General features: G+C 38.5%; 2 protein-coding genes across 9 annotated transcripts in view; one reads left to right on the top strand and one right to left on the bottom strand.

Moving 5' to 3' along the window:
* Positions 1 to 25972, bottom strand: part of LOC108606538 (protein scalloped) — a 48699-nt gene that overhangs the window by 15930 nt on the left and 6797 nt on the right. For 4 of the 8 annotated variants that reach the window (XM_017996726.1, XM_017996727.1, XM_017996730.1 and 1 more), the window contains exon 1: positions 5602 to 6002. The exons of 3 other annotated variants lie outside the window; for them this stretch is intronic. In XM_017996726.1, the coding sequence (XP_017852215.1) occupies positions 5602 to 5710 (109 nt within the window). In that variant the 5' untranslated portion in view covers positions 5711 to 6002. Of the gene's footprint in view, positions 1 to 2345; positions 2593 to 5601; positions 6003 to 25972 lie in introns of those variants that run through there. One more of the 8 variants, XM_017996728.1, reaches the window with a different exon arrangement.
* LOC108606540 (serine/threonine-protein phosphatase 2A activator) lies at positions 436 to 1786 on the top strand. Its single transcript, XM_017996732.1, has one exon. It carries the CDS (start codon positions 486 to 488, stop codon positions 1737 to 1739), a length of 1254 nt encoding a protein of 417 aa, XP_017852221.1. The 5' UTR covers positions 436 to 485; the 3' UTR covers positions 1740 to 1786.

Below are 25972 nucleotides of genomic sequence, written 5' to 3'. Positions count from 1 at the left end.
AAAAGTATTGAATTATTATTTATTTAAAAATAAATTGTAGCAGCATTTAAATTTACAAGTATTTATTTATTTATTTAACAACTGAGCCTATGGCAATTGCATAAATCAAATTAATAATTGAGTTTAATGTAATTAAATTTAAATTTAAATCGTTTTCCATCTACGCTTTTCAAAAATTCCCGTGCTTTTTATGAAAATGGAAAGCGGGAAAAACGCGCTTGTTTAACAGGCGGGATTAAGCACGGATTAAGCAAAAAGCCCGTTGAACGTCACGACAATGAAAATATATCGTATTGATTGATAGTAAACAAAAGAAATTATTAGTAAATTTATAGTGAAAAGCAATGTATATGGGAATAACAGTTTGAGCTTAAGCTGAGTTATAAATTAATTTAAAGCACAGCAAGCGTAATTTAAATACATTTGTTTAACACACACACACACACACACACACACACACACGTTTATAAAATAAAAATCTAATAATGAGCGAAATGAAGGACGCGCACAACAAACTGGAGGCCAGAGTGTCCTCGTACTTTAGTCAGCCGGACTTTGGCGTGATGTTGCGCGTGCGCAAAGAGTCGGACACTGTGCTGTGGCACAATTCGGTGGCATACAACGAGCTGCTGTCGTACATCAATCGCACGGCGACGGCCATACAAGGATTGAGCACGGCGGAGCGGGACAGCGGCTATGCAGTGAGCGAGACCATGGAGCGGCTCTGCAGCATTTTCGATCGACTGCAAGTGCTGATGACGGCAATGCACACGCCAACGTACAGCACACGGCCGTATCAGCATACGGACTCGTTGCGTCCGGGTGCAGGTGAATCATATCGCAATTGGTCGCGTCATATGCTGCGCAGCATTTTCAACCTGGTGGAGCAGGCGCTGCCCGCCAACAAGTGTGGGCATGTCAATGAACTGGCGCAATATTTGGCCGGCAGCTTTGGCAATTGCACGCGCATCGACTACGGCACGGGCCACGAGCTGAGCTTTGTCTTTTTTCTCTGCGCGCTCTTTCGCGCCAATGTGCTGCAGTCCAGCGATGTGCCGGCCGCAGCGCTGCTGCTCTTTGGCCGCTATTTGTGCTTTGTGCGGCGACTGCAGCAGCAGTTTGGCCTAAAGCCGGCGGGCAGTCAGTACTGCTATTCGATTGATGACTATCAGTTTGTGGCGTTCCTTTGGGGCGCCGCTCAGCTCAGCTATCGCGCACCCTTTGCGCCCAAGCAGCTGCTGCAGCCGGCGCTGTATACGCAGGAGAGCAGCAACTATTTGCTGGCTGGCTGCGTTGCTTATGTGGCCAGCAGCAAGGAGGGCAACTTTAACGAGCACTCGAATCTGCTCTGGGGCATGGTCACTCTCTCGTCCTGGCCCAAAATATACCACGGACTCTACGACATGTACCGCAATGAGGTGCTCAGCCAGTTCCATCTGCTGCGGCATTTATGCTTTGGCAATCTGATGCCGTTCTGTCTGGCGCCGCCCAAAGATAAGCCCCAGCGGGCGCAGCTCGGCTTTGTTGCTGCCGCCAGAGAATCGCAGCAGCAGCAGCAGCCCGAGACAGTGACTGCGACAGCGACTGCAACTGCAACTGCAACTGCAACTGAGACTGCGCACAGTGGTTTAAGCACAGGCAGCAGCAGCAGCTCCTTGCACAACAATTACTGTCGACTGCGCTCTTTAAGCTTAAGAGAGCCCCGAGCAACAACAACAACGCACACTGAATTAAAATAAATTTACGTTAGCAGCTGTGCATTAAATGTAAACCAGTTTAAATGCAAAAAAACAATCAAATTAAATATATATAAAATAAAAACGATTCTTAACCGGTTTGGCTTTCTTTGCTCGCGCTTTAGACCAAATGTCATGCGATTAACAATTGGCATTATTGATAACACAATGACTAAGTCAACTGACTTTATTTTTTAACACGTAAGCTTAGCTAATGCCAACCTAATGTGCGTCATAAGCTAAAATTCTCAGAGACGTCACGTGCTATTCAAAATTAAACACTTGCATTTCATATTTATGCACACTGTGCAGCAGCGCGCGAGCCTCAAAAACAACAACAACAACAGCTGTGTGCACTCAAGAGCGAGAGCGAGAGCGAGAGCGAGTGCAACTGCCTGCAGTTGAGCAATGTTTTTGCGATTGAGCGCTTTGTGCTTTGGCGCGCACGCCGCTTAATGCTCATTGACTAAGGTCTCGGCAGCGGCATAGTGTTTAAAATTACACGCATGACTCAGACAGGTGCCCGCTCTATTGCTCCCACACACACTCGCGCCTGCTCCTCCTCTCTCAGCGCACTTTACATACACGCACACACACACACATGCTTACTTATAGTACACATGGCATTTTGCCGTTGGTCGCCGCCGTCGCATCAGTGTCTGGCCTGACGACTTTTCGATTTCGAGTGGATTACGACGCTTCCCATTTAGTATTTGAATGCGTCGTCGTGCGTTGACGTCTGTCTCTATACACTGATTTCTCTTTGGACCAACGCGGCGTAGCGGCAGCGAAGCAGCAGCGCAGCCATCAAGCTTTTCAATTGCCGTTTGTCAAGTGTGATTATTCTAACTTTGGCAAATCTACAAAATTTAGCGCACACACACAAATACAGTTACATATATACATATATATGCACGTTTATTATTTGTGTGCATTTTATTCGGCTGGCGCACACTTTTAAATAATTGGCAACATTTCTCCGGCCAAACGAAAATGAAACAGGAAGTGCAAAGCAAGTCACGTACTTTGCAAAAAAAAAAAAGCAGAACACAAAACACAGCAAATTGACTGCCAAAAGAGAGCGAGAGCAACTACTAAAACCAGCTGCAGTGACTGACTGACTAACTGAGTGAGAGCGAGCGCTGCTCAAGAGAACGTAAAGTGCAATTGATTTGCATGCAGCACATATGTAAGTGTCGCTCTCTTTGCTCTCTCTTGTGGGTGTTTTCTCACATATGATCGATCTGTGAAATGGCGCTTTGGGTAAATATATTATTGCTTGGGCCGCGGGGGGCTGCGCGCACAGGCGACAAAATCTTCATAAATGTTATGCAATAATTAATACACAAAATTCAATTAATTGTGATTCATATACAAAACTTGAAGCAACAAAAAAAACGAGTTTAAACAGAACCACTGTGCGCTGCGCATAAATTGTCAAATATATTGTTAATTTATGCAATTCATTAATAAATCTATTTAATTAAGTTGAACTTAACGTCAACTGATTTACATATAGTCCATTTGCATATACTACTATTAACAAGGGGAAAGTTTTAGATTTAGTTTTAGATTTCGAGAACATTTGCTTTCGTTGAAGCTGCTTAATGGCGCTGAAAATCAAGCTGATCAATTATAGACAAACAAGCAATAAAATCAGAACGAAGCAAAAGGGGCAACAACAATAACAATTTAGCACCCATTTGTTGAAGTTCGTTTTTTTTCTATAGTTTTTTTTTTTTTTGCAATGTTGTTTGATTGAAAACTTCTTGCCGCCTGGCTGTCGTTGCTGATTGCAGCAATAGCAAGAAATTGAAGAAAGTGGCGTGGGGCGGGCAGGGAAGGGGCGTTCAATGTTGGAAACTGGTTTTGCTGATTGCTGCGACTAGCGCAAGATAAAAGACGTTGTGCCCCCCACCCGTCCCTGCCTGCCTGCCTGCCTGCCTGCCCTATTGCTGCTGCTCCTAGGTGCAAATGACTGATGTCTCGTGGCAAAGGCGATGCTGTTAACTGAGTGAAGAAACGCGAAAAACGCTGATGATTGCGCGAAAAACAAAAGCGAGACAGCACAAAATAGAATTATAAATATATATATACATATATATGTTGTATATATATGTATGTAATATTGTTATATTGCATAATAAAGAGCAAAGTGGTGGGGGGCTTCAAATCAAATTCGCTGCGTGTATCAAGCTAAGTCTTGGGCTTGTCTTGCATGGGCAGTAGTAATATATAGAGCGCTGTATCAACAACAGTCGCAGCTACAGATACAGATACATGCATATACGACAAAAAAAAAGAATGGCCCCAAAAACACAGCAGAAGAAACAGCAATAACAATAACAACAACAACAAATGTAGAAAAGAGAAACAACAAAAACAAAACTGGTAGGACAACTTTTTGTTTCGCCTGCTAGAAATCCATACACACACACACACACACACACAAGTACAACTCAAAGTCATACATATATGTATCTGTACATATGTATAAATATTTATATATGCACAAATTTAAGCTGATTGACTGTGTTGTGCTTTGCCTATTGCTGCTGCTGGACATTAATTTTGCCTAACAGGCCCCTGTTAAGTTAACAGTAACAGTCGAAGAGAGCGAGTGCAGGACACAGCAGCAAAACAAACACACACATTGCGCAAGACGGGACTTATATTGGAGATCGAGTTCTCTGAACCCCTGCACACACACACACACGCATGCATGCCTGTATATGTGACTAGCAGCTATTGTTGTTGTCTTTGACTTGCTTCAATAGACACACGCACACCTTGAAAGTCACACACACACACACACACACATACACATAAGTAAAAACCAGTATAGCTGCCGCTGTTGTTGTTACTTTTGGGCTGCTGTATCTTTGTCAACGCTCTTGACTTGATTTTAGAACACAAGAGTAACTGTTAGACAGAGAAAGAGAGCGAGCAAAAGAGCGCATACGCACTTAATGCGCAAATTCAATTGTAACGCAACCTGATCAAGCTGTAAAACACACACACACCAATCAACAACAACAGCTCACTCTCACTCTGCTCCAGGTGCAGGACATTTTTACATAATAAATCTCGATCAGTCGGGCAGCTGCATTTTCATTCTGGCGAAAGCAGTTGGTGGTAATTTCCATTTCAATGAATTTCATTTGTTAACTACGCATATTAAGCGCTTGTTTTCCATTTTATTGTCATAGTTAATCTTTAGATAAAATAAAAATATATTTTTACTTGTACTTGTGCGTAAACGCTTATCAACGCTTACTTATTTGGCAAATTACGCGCGGACTCTGAACTCTTTAACAATGTATAAAAAAAAAAAAAAAAAACAACTAAGCAGCACTAATTGTTGCTATGTTTTCGCAAGTTGTTGTTCTAGTTAAGAGCCAAGTGCGCTGCTTAAATTGGCAGGCCAGCGCAACTAGCAAATACACTTTGTTCTAATAGGCAGAAACTATTTATTGCCCCAACTCTAAAAGCTTTTTAGTTTCACAGTTTAGTTAATTTGCTTTAAATTGAATGCATTTTTCTAGCTTAAAGATAAATCTGTAGTTTAAACTACATTTGTTTATTCTGACAGAATTTTAAAGAACTCTTTATGCATAAAAATTAGTTGGGATTTAAGTGCTGCTCATAACAAAAATAATATAAGTTCCACTGCTTCATATAGTTTACTATTAACTGGTTACGTATTTGCAGCACAGCTTCGATACGGCGCACTCGCCCATTGCCTCAAATATAACAAAGTGTATCAAACGAGTAAAGAAAAGGCAAAGTCAGCAAAGTAAAAAAGACAGTTTAAAGAAGCTTGTGTATATGTATTTGTATTTGTATTTATGTGTAAATAACGCACCTGCTTCTGGTTTGCCAACAACAGCGACGTCCAATTCGCTGTTGCTGAGATTGTTCTGCAATTGCAGCAGCCCCGTGCTGCAAGTGCTTGAGCTGGTAATGTTTTTCATGCAGCCAGTTTTACTTGTGTGTGTGTGTTTGTATGTTTGTGCTTCTAATTGGGATGCTGATGTCACACACACACATACGCATACATAGAGATAGCTATGAAATGCACTTGTTACACTTGCTTTTTAATTATAAACTGTTAACTGTTGTTCACACTTTTTACTTTTTTTTTGGTGGTGTTGGTGTTGGTTATCAAATTATCAGCATTTGATAACGCTTAACACGCTGCACACACACACAAACAAGCACACATGTGTGTGTGTGTTGTTGTTGTTGTTGTTTGAAAGCACTTTTTGTTTTGTTTTTCAAATAGTTTGCACGCAGCCTAGAAAAAATAAATTTGCAAAGATTTATGAAATCCAAGATGTACTACTACTAGCCGCTGTGTGTGTGTATGTTTGTTTGTATGTATGCATATGGGGCCTGGGGCCAATTGGAGTTGAGCAGATCTTTTAAACGACGCGCGCGCTTTGCTCTTGTCTCTCACTCTCTTTACATGTGTGTGTGTCTAGCAAGTGTGTAAGCTTTGCTGTCGCGCAGTCTTTGTATGTATGCGTGTCTTTCAATGGAAAAAAGGTGCAGCAGGCAACAACTGCGAGAGCAGAATTATTAAAGAGCAAAAGAAAAGGCAAAAAAAAAACAACACAACACGAACAAGAAGCGCGCTTGCCTTAATTAAAGCTTTTGCTCAAAAAAGTGCTCTGAGTGTTGTTGTTGTTGTTGATGCCAACCACGCATTGAGAGTGTCTTTGGCTTGTTTTACTTTTGCACGCAGTGCATTTGTATGTGTGTAGTTGGAGACATTAGGCATACACACACATGCATACATTTGTATGTAATATTGAATGAAATCTTTACATATAGCTAGCTATATGTATTGTTGTTGATCGCGTAGGCGTTGTTTAATAGTATCGCACACACACACATGTGCAAAAAAACAAGCGGCATACACACACACACACACATGCTAGGCACACAGCTAAATATCAAAACTTTTGCTTTGCTATATTTTTCTTTCAATTGCACAGAATAACACAAATGCCTTGCACTGAAACAAAATAAAAACAAAAAATTACAGCAAAAACTAACAGATAGTATTTATAATATTTATTTATTTACACACACACACAGAGACGCACGCATACGAACGCACGTAAGGCGATTTGGCGATGCTCGGCGGGTGTTGTTGCTGTGTGGCTGACACGCGGCGGGACGGGCGGGGGGCTTGGGGTGTGTGTGTGTGTGTAGGGGTTTTTATTTTAAAAGCAAGCAAACGATGACGACAACGAAAAAATCGCGGAAACACTGCGAAGCACGCTACGCGCAGAAGCGAGAGAAACTCATCGACTGAATCCGAATCTGAATCAAAAAGAACCCGACGACGAGACACTCAGTTGGTCGCTCGTTTTGTTATGTTCGCTCGCCTCGTGTGCTCGTGCTCGCTCTTCGCCACACTCTCTTTGCCCGGCCCTTGGACCGCGCTGCTTGTGGCCCAGACTGGCTTTTTGGGCTTGTTGCTGCCTGTTTGACTGGCTCTGGCTCTGGCTGGCTCTGGGTCCGTGTGGTTCGTGGTCTCTGCCAGTTTGCTAACACAAACGATGACAACCACAACCGCACAATGCGATCAAGCCCCAACTTACACACACACACACACACACACGCAAACAGTTAAAGGCATGAAAAAGCAGAAAAACAACAAGAAAAAACTATAAGAAAAAAAAATGAAACAAGTAAAACCAAAACCAAAGCAAAGAGCTCTCGCACTCTTGCGCTCTTCAATCTTTGTATGCCCTGCGTTACATTTGTATGTGTGTGTGTGTGTGACTAATACAGAGAGCGCTGTTAGCCGCTCGTTTACTTTGCGCTCGATTTTTGCTCACTTGTTGGCTCGAGCTGCGTGCCCAGGGCACATACATAGTAGAAGAACACAACAGAGACAAGCGATGCCTTCTATACATGCATGCATACATATATATATGCATATATCTATGTACATACATATGTGTATTGTTTATAAAGAAAACTAAAGTACCAGGCGGCTTTTGTATGTACATGGGCTACAGTGGGTTGGGCAGCGTCTTAACTTTTTGCAGCTGTAGCCAAAAATGAAGGAAAACAAGCAACAGGCTAAAGATGTCTGCGGAAAAGCTGTTAGCTGAACTAAGCACACAAATATACACACACCACACATATGTATTTATACATATATGCAAAAAACTGCATTAACATTTTAACAGCTATATATTTTTAAATATTTTTATTAGTCAAGTTAGTCATTCAGCTGTATAAACATAGTTGCTTCTATTCATAATTTATGCAGCACAGAGATTGTCAAACTCGCATGATCTCATATAGTTACACACACACACACACACACACATACATACATATATAGTTTGATTTATCTGATTAGTTGGCAATTAAATGAATGGGTAAATTTGATGACTGGGACAAATTAAAATGAAGTGGTAATCATTTGTTAGAATACAATAGAATCGTATGTTAAACTTGGGAGAACTTTTCCTATAAAAAATACACACACACACATGCGAGAGCAAAGTAAGCAAGCAAGTTTAATAACTACTAGATACAAACACACACACACAAACATACACTTGTACATGTGTGAAAGTATAAGTATTGTATTTGCTATGTTTATTGGTTTGCTTAATGTTTTGTCTGTATGTTTGTGCATTAACATGTGCAATGCCTTTGGCTGACAAAAAGCTTGTTGTTACGGCGGGCGGGCGGTGGGGGCACAGTTAGTTGACCAACTGTTGGTTGGGTGAATGCAAGCGGCCGCGTATATAAACATAAAAAAGGCGTTTGATCTTGTCGCTTTATGCCTTAGAAAGGAACAAGTTTTTAATTTACTTTTCTTTTAAATTTCAGACCCCCTTCCCCAAACACAAACACACACATACACACACATACACACATTTGGAGACACAGCGCCAGCGCGCTCAACTTAACATTTGCATGTGTGTATAAGAGTAGCTAAGAGAGCGTGCGCGAGCTCTCTGTCTCTCTCGCTTAACAGTGGCGCTCTTTACAGCAGCAAAAGCTAACGCACTGTTAGCCGCAACGCGCTGTTAGTTAACAGCATTGTTGAAATATTTTCAACATGAGTGTGCGTTCAACTGACAACAACAACAACAACAACAACGAATAACAGTAGCAGGCAACAGTGGAGACACGACTACTGCGCGCCAATTGCTGACGTTGGAATTACTGTCACACGCACACATATGCATTATACACTTGTGTACGTACAGTGAAGCTTATTTATACTGCCGTCGCTCTGTTGTTTGGCTCTTTAAATGGCCAATAACACTTCAAACGCGCTTTCTTACCAAAATTTCTATTCTCATCACAAGCGTTCGCGCTGCCAGCAGCAGCGTGTGTAACTGGTTTTTGTTGGGTTTTTTTTTATCATTTAGTTATTGTTGTTGTTGTATGACTCGTTGACACAGAGCTGCGTCTATTTACAGTTAGATTGTGCTGCTTTTGTATTTTGTAAGCTTGCAACGTTGCATTCAATTTGTCACCTGTCGTATTTTCTAATAATGAGACTGTACGTAAACTAACGGTATATATATGCATCCTTTGTGCGCATTTATTTATTTAAACTTTAACTACAAGCCATAAAAATTTGCCTCATGCTAAATCAGCAAAAATAGCAAAACAGCAAACAAGCGTAAATAAATAATAAGAAAATTAATTGTAGACAGAACGTCAAGCAGAGTGCGTAGCTACACACACATATGCACACATTACTTGGTATGTACAATTGTATGTACATATGTAAGCGCTTGTAGATTGTCAGCTGCCACAACAATGATGAGCTGGCTCTTTATGAACTTCACTTCACTTTATGATTCTCGATTTTGCTGTTGCTGTTGCTGTTGCTGTTGCTCTTGCTCTTCAGCAGCGGCAACAGCCAAGCGACAATGACAGAGGCAATACCATAATAACAATAACAATAGCACTGTCTATATCAACAGCAAGTACATATAATAATAACATTAATAATAATAATAGTAATAGTGGCAGCCATTATAGGCAACACGACTAGCTCTACATGCTGTAATTTCAATGGGAAACATTATATAATGCCTATATGCAATTAATTTGTATAGAAAGTGCCGCCCACTTAGCTCAGCTGAGCATGAAAAGCTTAATTCTAGCACTAAGTTGCTTTAATTGCAATATATTCGCACTAGGATATTACCAAATCGTATATTGACATATGTTATATGAATAGAAAACATAATAAAAGACATATGCATTATTATTTAATACACAGTCTTGTTCTAAACATTTATTTTTTTTAAATTTCAAATTAGTATAGAACTTTGCATTAAATTTGAAAAATAAGTTACAGAAATGTGCTAATTTTAGATAATTCTTATTTAATAATTTTTGTTCTTTAAATCAAATAAAAATGGTTAAAATTCATTTCAATTTTTTATTTCATTTAAATTTTTAAAATTTCAAATTAAGTCTTAAACTCAATTTGTGTAATAGAATTTTGCAAATCTTTTGCATTCAAATTGAAAAATAAGTTGCAGAAATTTGCTGATTTTAGTTAAAACCGCTAAACTAATTCTTATTTAATTCTTTAAATCAAAAGATATTGGTTAAAATTCATTTAAATTTTTCATTTCATTTAAATTTTTGACATTTTAAATCAACCCTTAAACGTTGTCAAATATTTTGCATTAAAATTGAGAAATTTGCTCATTTTAGATAAAACCGCTAAGCTAATTCTTATGTAATAATTTTTTTTCAAAAGATAATAGTTAAAATTGATTTATTTCAATCAATCAATCAAATAACCATTTATATAGTATAGCAAAATATGGAATTTGTCGCTTTATTTCTTGATTTAATTTGTTTATTTGGAAATCCTTTCACTTTGCTAAAAAAAAATGTTCAGTTCAATTTGAAAAAAAAAGAGTGTTACGCACAAGCGACCCCAGCATAGAAATTTTCTAAAGAGGGTGTACGCTTTAGTAATACAAGTTGCGTGAGACAAGAGGCACACACACACACATACAGAAGAATATACAAACAAACGCATGTTCTATCTGTTTGTATAGAAATTAATAAGTTCCAGTTAAAGACCAACTGAATCATTTGTTGTCGCACAATCAGACAAGCAAACATTGCCAGAGAAAAAAAAGCGTAAAAAACAGCTGCAAATCAAGTGCTAAAGCGAAATGGATATAGAGCGTGCGAGCGAGACACACACACACACACACACACACACAAGTGCTGTAGTTATTGAGACTTAATTGTAATTATGTGTGTATGCTTGTTATATTGACAGAGCCGACAGCTATAGGAATATATATAATATATATGCGCTTAGACGCTGAACATGGAGCTGCTGCTGCTGGAACTCTCATCGCTCTCCTGTATGCCCAGCTGCACATCCAGATTAGTGATGTACGCATCCTCGGCCGAGGTCATATCAAACTCCGAATTATGCGTAGCCGTATACGTAACAATAAGCGAATCATGATGCAAACTTTTGGTCGTCAGTCGTGAGCGACGCAGCATTTCGGGCGGCTCCAGCTCACTGCTGGATTGCGTCGAGTGCTGGCGAGCGGTTAGTATGTGAGCATTGAGTGCAATATGAGCGGGCACAGGTGGCAGCAGCGGCAGCAGCTCATCGTCCTGCTCCAACACGAACGTTGCATGGTGCGCAGGTGGCTGCTGCTGCTCCTCCTCGCCAGACTGTTCGCTGCTGCTGCTGCTGCTGCTGCTGCTGCTGCTTGGTTTGTAGCCACGCTTAGCGCGTTCGCCTAGACACGCCTGCGTTAGCGTCTCCGCCGGCAGCGGCTCAAAGCTGATGACATCACAAAATAGAACATCCTTCATTAGCTGCAAATCATTGAGCATGCACTTCATATAGTTTTGCATTAGGCACGCATAAGCCGCAGGCCAGTTGGGCTGGCTGAGCACGCACCAGAGCTGATAGCTATACTCAGTGATGGGCAGTCCCAGCTGCTGCTTCTGCAAATACTGCAAACTGCTCAGCAGCATAAAGTTGTCCGCATGCTCGGACATAATCTGCGGCAGCTGCGACTGCGGCGGCTCGAAGGGCGCATAGCGTGCGAGCTGCGCAGTGCCCCATATATAGGCAACCACATAGCGCTCATCTATGCAATTCAGATCCGGCTCCAGTCCACTAGGTAAGCGATAGAAAAGTATTAGGCGACGCACTAGCTCCAAATAGCGCTGGTAAAGCAGCAGCGCCGCCGCCACTGTGTCCTCCGCATGCAGTATGCGCGTCTTGAACAGCGCACATAGGAATAGCACAAACATTAGCTCATGCTTGCTATTGAACTCATTGCTCTTGGCATTGCCAAAGCTGCGCATTAGATAGTGGGCCAGCTCATTGATGTGCCTGCAATGCGGACGCACCTGCTGCTCCAGCATGCCGAACAGCTGCTCATGCATTTGCTTCATCCACCCCTGATAGGCGTCGTAGCATTTGCGCGTCAGCGATGCCGTCGACTCCAGCTGCTCCATGGGATTGCTGCTGGCCCCACAGCGCATCAGCTTGCCGGCATTGGCCAGCGGATAATGCACCTGCAGCAGTTTGTCCAGCCACTTCAGCACGCCGCACAGCTTCAGCATTTGCCTGCTGATCTTGTAGCCATCGCGCAGTCCATAGCCCTGTATAGCGGTGCTCGTATTATTTATATAAGCGATCAGATCATTGTGCGCACGCGAGCGCTTCCATTTGCCCAAATCCGCGTGGCTGAACACTTGCCGGCGAAATAGACGCTGCATAAACGAGGCCGCCTTCATGGCATCCGCACTGGGTTCGGTCACTTTGAAGAAACGCTTCTCAGTCATGTTTGTAGCTTCGGGATTTTATATTGTTGGTGTTGCAAATTGTTGAATTTTTGTGTGTAGAAACTAAAGTTAGACTGCTAAGTCAAGCAGCTACGATTAGTTTTGATAGACCCTTTAGTACGTACGATAGAAATTGTTGTACTTTGTTGTTGAAATTCATGCAGTTCACCAATGCGTTGGTTGAAATCAAGCAATTAATTCACCAATTCGATTAGTTTCGCTTGCCCCCTTAATACATACGTTAGCAATTGTTGAATTTTGTTGTTGAAAATTATGCAGTTCACCAATGCGTTCCCATTTCAACTTCAGTATGCTTGGAATCAAACAATTAATTCACCAATTCGATTATTTTCGCTTGCTCCTTTTTGAAATTTGTTGTTGAAATTCATGCAGTTCACCAACGCTTGCTATTGAAGCTTTATAGCTTAGCTAATGTGTTAACATTTCAACTTTAGTATGCTTGAAATCAAGGAATTAATTCAACAATCCGATTAGTTTCGCTTGGCCCTTTAGTACGTACGCTAGCAATTGTTGTACCTTGTTGTTGAAATTCATGCAGTTCACCAACGGTTGCTATTGCAGATTTATAGCTGCTTGGAATTAATTCACCAATTCTACGAATTATAGCTCAAGCCTTATTTCTTTGCTCTGAAAGCCAACTTAATTTTCTTTATTAAAGAATTTTGTTTAATTTTAAGAAAATTGCTTAACTTGTTTTGAACGTTAGAGCTCTCTATATATTTCTATTCCCCTAAGTTAAACATTTGCTTAGTAAACAAAATGTATTTGTAATTAAATATAATAAGCGGGTACTTTTGCTTTAGAATGAAAAAAAAAACAATATATATATTGGAAAAAATATTTCCCAAGGGACTTTTAAGCTGAAATAAGCATTAAAGGTTATCGCCAATTTAGCGCAATGCTATTTCATTCAAACATTTAAGAGATTAATTTATTATAATGAGCAACAAGGCAAAGCTGCATTTACTATTGATTGGTGATTTAAAATTGACTTCACCAATGCGACTGTTGGTGTAATCTATTCAATACTAAAGGGTGCTTTGCACATTTTGCAGCCGTCGTCTGCTCGCTCCACAATCTTATCCAATTTAGCTTTCAATTTCATTGAGTTTTCTAATCAGACAAATTATACGCTCTCGGCTTTTGAGGTCTTGAGCTCTTCAGTCGTTGTTGTTAGCTGATTAGACACTCCATTTAGTTTGTAGTCAGTACTTAGGCACTGCAGACTGCAAGAGCAATGCGAAATCCACTGTGGTATATCTTTTGGTTTATCCTTTTGATAAGCGTATCCTTGCTGGTGGCGCTAGTGGGCGCCTTTTGTTATATATGGGCATATCTTTTGACACAATGTCGTTTGGGCTGTTGTCGCGTAAGCATAAAATATATAATTTATATAATTGTTTTATAAACAATTTGCTTTTGCAGGGCATTGCTGAGTTCTTTTTGAAATGCGTGCAATTTCCAGGATATTGCGCAGCCGCCATGTTGAACGGTCAATCATTAGTCTAGTCTATATAAATTATATATACATATATCGCGCTGGCAATCAGCTTGCTGGCCAATTAGATTAGATTTTGTAGATAATGCTTGTCGCGTAGACTTTTTTAATAATAAATATAATAATAATAGCAATAAATCTTATCAAAAGTCTTGCAATTTGCATAAAATTCAACAAAACTCTGCAATTTACAACTGTATTAAGCTATATACAGATATATATAAATATACATATATGTAGAGCGCACAATTGCGCTCTCGTTTCATTTGTGAGCTTTTTTTTTTGCTTGCTTATTACGCTTATAATTTTTAGATACACTTTATATTTTGCAGGCGCAGGGTATAAGCAAGTTGTGCTAGCAATTGAGTGGAGCTGTCTATTAAAATAAATAAAGTGTAACTGCTAGTTGGGCTGCCTACAAATTGTTTGCACGCTTGTTTTTCTAATTCATTTGCTGTTTTTGCAAAAAAAAAAAAATCAAATAAAAACAAGCGTCTTGAATTTGTTTTTCCTTTTGGATCGACGCCAAATGTGAAGAGGAAGAGCAATTATCTAAAAATAAAATGCGCGCTCTTCTGGCTGTGTCAGCAATAGAGATATACAGAGAGCTAGAGCTAGATCTAGATAAATATATAGATATATATATATATACACATGTGTATATTATTAATGCATGTACATAATGCGAGGCAAAGTTGGCAACGTGGGCGAACCAACAAATTGTTACAACTTAAGCTAGGATATACTCTAAAGTAAACTGAGTGTGGGCGCGCGCAAGTTGAAACATAAATGTGCGCAAATATTTTTTAGGGTATACGAAAGTTTCACAATAGTTTATGCATAAGCATGCCATGATCTATGCATTTGCAATTCCCACACTCCTGCCCAAACCCACTGTTGGCTCCACTGCTCGTCGATGTCGTCGTTGGAGCAGCAGGCGCAGGTCCGTTGTTGATGATTATGGCTATTATGTGAACGCCCACGCATTGTGAGTATCTGTGTCGCAACGACACACACACACACACACACACATACACACACATGTATGTAACAACTGTGACTTGCCTTGCTCTTTATTAAAACCGATCTGCTCATATGTATTTATATATATAAACGTGCGTTATGTTTTATGAACTGTAAACTGCTCATCAAGCTCATTGCACACTTTATGCTTTTGCTTAACTATTACATTTTATTAATTGGCAAAATTGATTGCCAAGTTGCTGCTGGCTCAATGTTTTCACTTTGTTTGCTTGCCAATTAGAAAAATCCATTAAGCTGCATTTCATTATTAATCTGCATAACACTAATTAACTTTCTTTGAGTTTGCTAGTTGTTGCATTGCATTTTGTACATATACATTAGTTCTAAGTTTTAATTGTTGCTTTGCAAATTTTGTTTGCAATTTAAATTTGTGATTGCAATTCAAATTTTAAAGTTTTGTAAAGCAAACTATGACAAGCAGCTTATAAAATAAAAAAGAAGAAAAGAATTAATTTTTTTTTAATTATAAAAATAATATAAATTTATATGCATGCGTTTTTTCTTTTGTTTCGAGCACCAGCAGCAGTTTATATAAATTAATTTGTTATAAATTATTCAATAATAAGTTAATATGAATTGGTTTTTTCTTTTCGATCGACGCGTAGCAGTTTATCTAAATTAATTTTTTATAAATTTAACAATAATATAAGTTAATATTGCATTAAGGCCTTTAGCTTTTATATAAATTTAGCTGCATAAGCTTTTCAAATTTACTTCATCTAATTTATAGCAGCTGCTACTATAAATTGCTCCCAGACTGTGTCAGCACACTAAGCCAACGTACTGTATATCTATCTATATAGACGCCGCTATATAGTATATTATTGTATGAAACGTGTGTGCGTGTGTTTTTATTGCATTCGATTTGCTTATTGAATTATTTTGCCTTGAATTATGCAAAAATATTTGTGTACGTTGCTTATCTGTGGTTTTTAGCGTCTCTGCTCGCTGCTTCTTATGCCTGGGGCTGCGGTTTCTTAATGCTCATTTATTATATAATACAACATATGGGGCAGCAGCAACAACAACAACAACAACAACAACAACAACAACAAAAAAAAGCATTAAAACAAATTAAAGCCTTTGCGCTATTTATAACTAAAGCAGGCGTCACAACATTAATAAGATTTCTTTAACTACTCTGAACGCACTCAATGGGCTAAGTATACAATCGTTGGGTGGGTGGGTGGTTGGGTGGTAGCTATAAGTAGGTATCCCTGCTGTGGCTCGTCGCTTCGTGTGCTACGTGCTTTGAGTGCTTCGACCATTTGTAATGTGCGGTGTAATGTCAAGTGTCATAAGCAGACGCCGTTCGATGTGGATAGCTCGTTGACGTTTATACAGTTCAAATTTGCACACACACAGAAACACACACACACACACACACAAGCCGCAATCATTTGCACAAAGTATTTTAATACAAATTTGCACTTCAATGCTCATGCACACAGTTGCAAATGAGTTAAAACGAGATGGACAAACCAAGAACAGAGCGGGGGATTGGGGGAGGTTTGGTTTGGTTGAAATTGTCATGGCAAAACTTTTCTGTGTGTGCATTGATGTATGCAGTTTGCATTTACTCTATAAAACTATGTGTAGTGTTGTATAATTTAGTAAAGAAAGCAACAGCAAATGATTATATCGATAGTATCGATAACAGCGCAGCTAACACTACTTGCATAAATATTTATATATAGCTAGCATTAATGCAAACTTGTTGATATTGGTAAATATGCATAGCATATGTGTTTTATCGATAGTATCGATAACACAACAACAGAGCAAGCAATGCTAACTATCAATATGTCAATACTGCTTACAACAAATAGTAAAGCATAACCATTTGTTAAACAAATCAAACTAACGTTATATTTATATTTATGTTAGCAACTATGCAAGTCGATAATCTCTCTGGCCAACTAACACACCGACACACACACACACACACATTAACACTTATGCGCGTGTATTTATGCAGATGAAGAGAGAACCGCAAAACGAATAAAAGTGGACGGGTTCATTTGAGCAATTTAATTATGAAGTTAATTACGAGCTCAGTGAAATTCCACGCAAAAAAACAGAAACAAAAAAAAAAAAATAAAACAGCAACAACGAGTGAGAGAATGAGTGTCCATTTTATTTATTGCGCAAACCACGCAAATGCAAATACAATACATATGTATGTATATGTTGCAGCAACAACAACAACAACAACAATAATAACAACAGACGCTGCTGCAGCTGCAATGAAATAAACGGGCGTTATGGGCGTGGAAGAAATGTTTTGCATACTCTCGCAAAAAAAAGGGATAAACATTTATTTCAAGCCGTGTGTGTTTGCAAAAGGCAATGCGAAGTTGCTGGCTGCATCCTGCGTATGAGCAATGTATTTAATAAGCATACGCCACGTGCGCCAGTGCAGCAGTACGCTTAATACAAAATACATATGTCTGGAAATGAACAGTACATGGCTCAAAGTCAAATGCCAATATGCATAGCTGCAACCCACACACACACACACATACATGGATAGATGGATGCATTGCTGACTGGCTGGCTGCGCCGCTTGCCTCCTTTTGACAGTCGAAACAGCCTCAAACATTTCAACTCAAATTGGAATTCAAACAAAATTGTTAATTAACATGTGCAGCCAACATGTCCGACTGACTGCCAGTCCCACTCCCAGTCCCAGTCCCAGTCCCAACTGTCGAAACACACCCCACAACGAGTGGCAGTGGCAAGTGGCAGTGGCAGTGGCAATGGCACTCTGAAGCTCTTGGTAATGGTCAGTGGGAGTTTTTGGTCATTGCTGGGCTTTGTGTCGACATTTAAATTAACAACAATGAGCATTGCACGCTCTCTGGCCCCAGTTTGATTGCAACAGTCGCAGCCGCAGCAACAGCAGCAACAACAAATTGCAAACTCATGCGCCCACAAGCGGAATTCACATATCAAAGAAGCAGCAGCAGCAACAGCAGTGCCCAATGCCAAAGTCAAACTGTTGCAATCGCATTTTGATTTTTGGTCAACTGCTGACAGTTTCAACCCCCCACCCACACACCCGCAGTGCACTTGCCACCAACATGTGCCACAACAGCTGTCAGTCCAGACAGTCGCTGCAATAGATATATGCTCAGATCTTGCTGCTCATACAGTCAGTTGATCGATCATTTGCAGTTTTTGTCGCATGTTAATACAAATTGCTGCAGCTTAGACAGCTTTTTATATAGTAGCTATAACTGTTCAATATGTCTAAGATCTTGCTGCTCATACAGTCGAACTTCAGCTGATCGCTCACTTTGCAGTTTTTATAAATATTGAAGAGATCTTGCTGCTCATACAGTCGAACCTTTGAAGTTTTTGCAACTATTTAAGTAAAACTTATCAAAATTGCTGCAGCTTATTAATTTGCTTTTGTTCAATTTGCATATAGTAGCTATAACTGTCTGATAAATTGATAAATTTCTAAGATATTGCTGCTCATACAGCCGCACTTCAGCTGTTTGCTCTATGCTATGTAATTTTTATAAATATTAAAGACATATGCTGAGATCTTGCTGCTCATACAGACGTTTTGGCGTTTTTGTAAATATTTAAAAGTGTTTTATAACATTTTAACAAATTTCTACTGCTTAGAAATTTACTTTTAGCTATAACTGTCTGATAAGCTGTTAAATTTCTAAGATCTTGCTGCTCATACAGACGCACTTCAGCTGATCGCGCTATGCTATGCACTTTGGAGTTGCTCAATATACTAAAAGTGTATGTAGTAGTATTATTTTGATTGATATCTATAAAGTAGCCTATATATGATGAAATTTGTTGTTTAATTTTTTGCATTTCTTTAGCCAAAGGCAGCAGCAGCAGCAATTGATTTAACTTGAAACGAAACGAAATGGAACGAAGCAAAGACAAGTGAAAATGCCAAAAGCCATATACAAACACATATTTATATATAGTATATAAATGCTTTATAGTAAATATATATGTGTGTGTGTGTGTGTCTATAGAATGGAATGCAAATTTTGTTTATAACGCCGCAACAATGGAATTTTAGCTCTCAGTTCTGCCATGCCTGCTGCTTCTTCTTCTTCTTCTTGTACACGTATTTTGGCTATCCCCTGATTTTTCGGCCAAACAATGTGCAAAACTAGGGGAAAACGCAAAGCCGTAAGCCAAATAGGCAGGCAGGCTGGCTGGCTGTCTGTCTGTCTGTCTGGCAGCTAGACAGTTTGCCTGGTTGACTGACTGACTAAATGCTTGGCTGAATGACTAACTGAATGAATGACTGCCTGCTGGCCAAGCGGACAATACAGACAAGAGCCAAGTACACAGAGCTAACCATATCTATATCCCACTCTCTCTCTCTCTCTCCCACTATCTCTATCTCTCTTTTGCGCTATGTAGCGTATGCGATGCACAAGCTGAGCATGACACAGAATGGAATTTTGATTGTGTATATTGCATGTGCAGAGCACTCAGTGCCCCAAAACCCACAACCCACCCACGAAAAACAAAAAAATGAAGCCACCCACACAATTCGCTCGTTCACTTAGTCAGTCAGTCAGTCAGTCAGCCTCAGCATAAAGGCGAACCCCTTAACCAACCCCCAAAATGCCAAAACTTCCACTCTCTGTTTGCATGTATGTATGTGTGTGTCTGTGTGTGTGTGTCAGTGTCTGTGTGTGAAGCGCGCTCTGATTGTGCAGTAACGTTGAAATTAATGCTGCACATATTTTCATTTGCTGTTTTTCTACTCCATTCTTGCCTCGCTGCCAATTCGTTTTTAAAAGCGCCCCAGCTTCAACTCTCAAATGAAAATTCAAATGTTAACAGCACATACCCTACACTATAAAACGTAAGGCATATCGATGATGCTAAACGTTGAGTATGGCAAGGCAACTAGAACAGTTAGAGCTGCAGAGCTGCAGCAAGCGAGAGTTTTAAAACTGCTTTGTTACAGATTTAAAAGTAAATTTAACAGCAGACTGTTAGCAACAGTGTGCGATAAGAGCAGCATGTTAACAACAGTGAACAGAGTAAAGAGTAAGCAAAAGAGTTGCGTATATGAAGAAAAACTGAAGCAAACAAGAGAGACAGAATAAAAGCAAATTAAAAGAGTTAACAGCAGACTGTTAAGAGCTGCTAAGGGTAACATATTTATTGATTGAAATAGAATTCAGAGAATGACTGAGGCAAAAATATATATGGAAAGCTAGGGAAAGGAACAAATTTGCTTTACAGATTTAACAACAGACTCTGAATAACAGTGTGCCTAACAGCAGTCTGCTAACAACAGCATAGCGTAAGCTATTGATTGAATTTGAGATCAGAGAAGCTGAAACAAACAAAAAAGAAAGAAACAAAACATCATAGAACGCCAAGAAATAGATTTACCAGCAGCATGTTAGTAACCTCAACGCGCCTAGCAGCAGCTAATGTTAACAGCAGCTAGCAATTGATTGAATGAAACAGAAAGCGGTAAACTAAAAAATTAAGAGCTGAAGCAAATACGCATAAAAGCATAAAAATTGGATTCAATTTAACAGCAGTCTGTTAACAATAGCAGCATGTTAATAACAGCAACGCTAACAGCAACAAGATTGAAACAGAAAGCGGAAATAAAATAAAGAGCTGAAGCAAATAAGAAAGAAAGGATAACATCTAACATAGAAACTTAACAGCAGTCTGTTAACTGAAGCATGTTAACAAACAGCATATCATAGCCTACAGTCGTGCTCAAAAGTTTACACACACTCATCAAATTTGTTGGCTCATCTCACATTTTTGTACTGCGCTTGTAATTTTTTGTGTTCGAGTTCTTTTCGTTACGTTTTGATGCTATTTTGTGCATTTTGTGCACAAACAGGCAAGAGAAACAGAAACAGAAACAGAAACAGAGTCGTAACGGTAGGCAGGCGGGCAGTCAGTACGGCGGACAGCTGAGAATGTACGTAGCGGAGTTATTGCAATACAACACCCAACTACATTTTGATTTGTGCTCCATTTTTGGTCAGTAGACTGCTGATAACGTTGTTATCCCTGCGAGAGCAAAAAGAGAGAAAGAGAGGAAGAGAGAGAGAGAGAGAGAGTGGAGGAGAAAAATCTCAGCAACCAAACAATGCGGCAACAATGCGAAAATGCCCAATCTCTGATGTTGCAACATGCAACATGCGGCTGAGCTGAATTGACAACAAAAATTGTTGTAAATCAATGTGTGCAAAAGCAAAAAGCAGCAGCAACAAACGTTAGCACAGCACAGACAAACTGGCAAACTGACAAACTGACGAACTGACAATATTAATATCAAACTGGCAGCGCTTTACTCACATTTACTTAATTACTGCTGCTCTCTTAGCTCTAATGGCCTTTGTTATGCTTTTAAACATTCGCAAATTGTTGTTGTCATTGCAGCACGTCTTGCAGACATGTCAGCCGTGATAATTAAATGCAATTAACATTAAACAATTGAACACAAAATGTGCCAAATGTCACATTTCACAGTCACAAATTATGCATTTTGCTTATAAAAATTGCAAAAATTCTACAACACCTACGCAGCTACCGCTCTAGCTTACTCTCTCTCTCTCTCTCTCTCTCTCTCACTTTTTAGCTGCTGACTCATGCGCTTTTTGCAGCTTAGCGCCTGCAAGTTGTAAGTACGTTTCAATTTATTGTTAAATGCTACAAGTAACAAGCTCTTTTTGCTGAGCTTGTAAAAAACAATAAATAAAAAATATGTGAAAAGACAAACGAGTGTTGTAAACTGAAGCTTAATTAAGCTGGCGCTGGCTGCTTTTGAAACTTTTGCTTATCTAAACTAACAACAGAACTTCAACAACTTCTATTTCATTTTCAATTATAACTGCATGATATATAACTAAGCAAGTTTAGAGCTAGTAAACAATTAACAGTGCAACAGTAAGCAGACTACAGAGACTTCAACTAACTGATAGCTAAGTATATATGTTATATATATTCACAGATCTTGCTGCAAATTAATTAAATAACGCAGAGCAGAGTGAAAAAAAAAATATTTAGACTTTGCCTTCAAGCCAAATATTGATTTGTATTCAATTCAATAAAAATAAAAAATATTTTAAAATAAAATTATTAAATATTTTGTTTTTTTTTTAAATTTATAAAAATATGCTAAAATAAAATTATTAAATATGTTGTTCTTTTTTTATATAAATAAAATATAAAACAAAGTACTCCTAAGTTTTGGCTACATATAAAAACAAGTTACATTTTAATTTAAATATGCTGCAGTATAATTTTTTAACTTACTTTAATTTTTGTTATTAAATTTTTGTTTTAAATGCGTTTTTATTAAGCCACATTTTTTTCCTCTTTTTATTATTTTATTTCAAATGCGTTTTCATTTAGCTAGCTTTTTTTTTTATTCTAAATTATGTTATATTTAAATTGCATTTTTATTTATCTAGTTTTTGTTACAACCAAGTTTTGCTTATGTTTTTAAATAATTTTTATTTTAAAAATTTTTGTATATTTAAATTTTCTATATTTTATTTGTTTGGCATACCAAAATATTTGAACTACATTTTATTATATAATTATTAATTTAATGTCGTCTCAGTGATCAAGAAAATTATGACAAATTACGCCTATAATTAAATGTGACAAGAGCCAGTGAGCTATAGTTGCTTATTAGCGAGCGTGCACTGTACTTTTGATGATGGGTAAACTGTTGGGCATAATCTCAGTATTTTTATTTGGGTACAACCCGCCACTTAAGTTAGTAGCAACATATAGTCTATATAGATGCAGTTGCAGTTGCATAAAAAAGTGCAACCAATTGCAAAAAGCAGCTGAGCTTGAGCTTATAAAAACAGATGTGAGAAAGAGATGGCGATAGATGGAGAGAGCGCACTGCTCATCGCTGCTTATGAGTAATAAATAAATATATGTCTGTCTGTCTGTCTGTCCGTCTGTGGTTGCTGTGGGGCAATTGCATTTAGAGCAAAATGCCGCGGCGCTTGCAACAGCAGCAGCAAATTGAGTGCAAAATGCGCGATTTTCGAAATGCACATAAAACATATTGGAAAACTAAACACACAGCAAAGCGCAACAACAATACAAAATTATAATGAAAATGCAATAGCTTGCAACGTCAACTGGCAACAGTTGCGTTTAGCTGTTGTTGTTGTTGTTGCAACAAAAGATTGCGCAACATGCGGCGCAAGCGCAACAACGCAACAAAGCGCAAGCTTGCAACAAAGTCTGCCCCCCACACCCCAGCTCAGCTCAACTATTGCCATCTCGCTCTAGCTCTGCCTTATGTGTAATCGGCTAAAAACTGGCAATCGAAATCGACACAAGCAAACAACAATGCAAGCAAGATGGCCAAAATGAAACTTTTGTTGCCTGGTTGACGAAACTTTTGGGGAGCACAAAAGCTGCAACTGAAACTGAAACTCCAAACTGGCAACAAATAAATCAAGAACACAAAAAACGTGCCACAAATCAAAGCCAAATAGAAAAACACACACACACATATGCATACAAATTATGCTCGATCGGCGCTTGCAACATTGAGTTGCAAATATAAATGCAAAGGCAACCTAAAGCGTTAACTGTTTTAATAATAGTAATAATAATTAAAGTTATGTTCAATTTATTAAGTGCTTGATTCACTTATTTGCTGTTTCTATTAAAAATTGTTAAGTAAATTAATTTCAATTACTCTTGCAAAGTCAAATTTCTCATCTTTTTATTAAAGTTGTTAAAAATTTATTTAATGCTTCACTCACTTCTTTGCAGTCTCCATTTAAATTAAATTATATTAAATTAGTTTGTTTTTATTTGGAGGCTGCACTAATTTTTCAATTATAACTATTTTGCTTTTTGCTCAATTATTTAACATAATCGTTAAGTTAAGTTAAGTTACAAATAATTGAAAAGCATATTGCAAAATTATTTGAACTTATTCAAACTAATTCGAATATAAAACGCAAATTATTTGCAATTAATATGCAATAATGAACAATGAAATAATAATAATACTATTTACCCAACTATCAAAAGTAATTAAAAAACTATTTAATTGCAAGTAAGTATGCAATTATTTGAATTAATTAAAAAGAATACGAGTAGACTATGCATTTAATTCCAAAATTTGTTTGCAATTATTTTCAAAATGCTCTATTACTATGCACTATTTTATAATTATTTATAATCGTAAGCTTTAGTTTAATTTAAAAAATTAATTGCATTTATTATTAAGCTTAATTAAAGTTTAACAGCGAAGCTTGCTGGCAAAATAATTCAATTGTTTTATAGTTTGTATTGCATTTAATTTAATTGCATGACTGGTTGTGTATTTAATTTTTAATGCTCATTTTAATAATTTAATTGAAGCTGCACATATTTGCAGTAGCATACTTTTGGGCGCGTTAAGCGATGCTCGCGAGCGCTCTCAAATTTCCGTGGAAATTCAACATGTGGCCTGCTGCAAAATTCAACGCTCAACGTTCTTGTGGCTGCAGCAGCAGCAGTTGCAATATTAATAACAAAAGATGCTGATGCTGTCACGTTGCACGTTAAGTGCTTGCCACAAGCTGTTGCAAGCTAACGCACACACACAGGCAACTGAACAATATACACACATTGTTGTCATTAAACGCGCGTTAATTATGCGCGTGTGTGTGTGTGTGTATTGAAAATATTTTGAGGTACTGTTAAGCTGTGGCGGCATATACGAAAGTATTTTGTGGTTGTTACTTATGGCTGGACTGTTGATTTATTTATTTTATTTTTTTTTTTATTGTTGTTGTTGTTGCTGTTGTGACAAAAAGCTTTTAATTTAAGACGGATGCGGTGGCGGTGTGACTTTTAGTTCTTTTTGGCGCAAATAAATGATAAGCGCTAAGGTTTGAAAAAAAAAAAAACAAAATGAGCGAGAAATAAATAAATAAATAAAACTTGTGCGTAAGTTTGTGTGTGAAACGTTTATCGTTGAACTTGGCAATGCTGCAATCTCATGGATATGCATAGGAGTGCAAAAACTCAAGAGGGGGCAGGGGCTACAGTTGCAACAGTCGGCTGAGCTATGCAGCAGTTGTTGCTTTTATATATATACAAGTGTATATAAGTAGAAATTCCTTACCGCTGCCGTCGTCTCCGGCAGCGGCAACGTAGTCGAAGCTGCTTGATGTACACCGCGCCGCTAGTTGCAAGTAGCAAAGCGCAAAAGCGCAAAGCTAAAAAGGAACCAAAAATAAAAATGTACACACACACACAAACATTGGAGCACATACAAGGAGCTGCGATACGCTTTCGTCGTCGTCGTCGTCCGTCTGCATCGCCATTGGGAGCGCTGAGAGCGTTGTTGAGTTTGCTGCTGGCCGAGCGCTTTGGCTACAACGTGACATTCCTTGAATTATTTCGCTCTGCTCAAGAAAACATTAAAAAATATTTTTATCTTGTGCTGCAAGCAGCAGCAGCAGCAGCAGCAGCAGCAGCCGCAGCCGCAGCAACAAAAGCAGCTTCTTTGGAATCCTTTTCGAAAAAGAAAAAAAAAAACAACAGAAAGGAAAAGCAACAAACCAACTTTTTAATACACTTTAATTAGAAACACACACAACAGTGCTGCCATTTTAGCTAAATTTAGCTTGTTTGCAAATGAGCTAGCTTATAGCTGGAAATCTAGCATTTAATTCAGCTTTAGCTTATTTATATTCAAAATCTACAGTAGTTGCAATTATACGTTTAATTTAAGAAAGTAAACTGTTATTATTATTAAGCGTAATTAAAGTTTAACAGCTAAAATTGCTGGCAATCTAGAAATCTTATAGCTAGAAATCTAGCA

This window comes from Drosophila busckii, chromosome X (genome assembly GCF_011750605.1).
Source record: "Drosophila busckii strain San Diego stock center, stock number 13000-0081.31 chromosome X, ASM1175060v1, whole genome shotgun sequence".
Taxonomy (NCBI): domain Eukaryota; kingdom Metazoa; phylum Arthropoda; class Insecta; order Diptera; family Drosophilidae; genus Drosophila; species Drosophila busckii.
The sequence above is the reverse complement of the archived record's forward strand: the minus strand, read 5'-3'. Positions and strand labels throughout refer to the sequence as shown.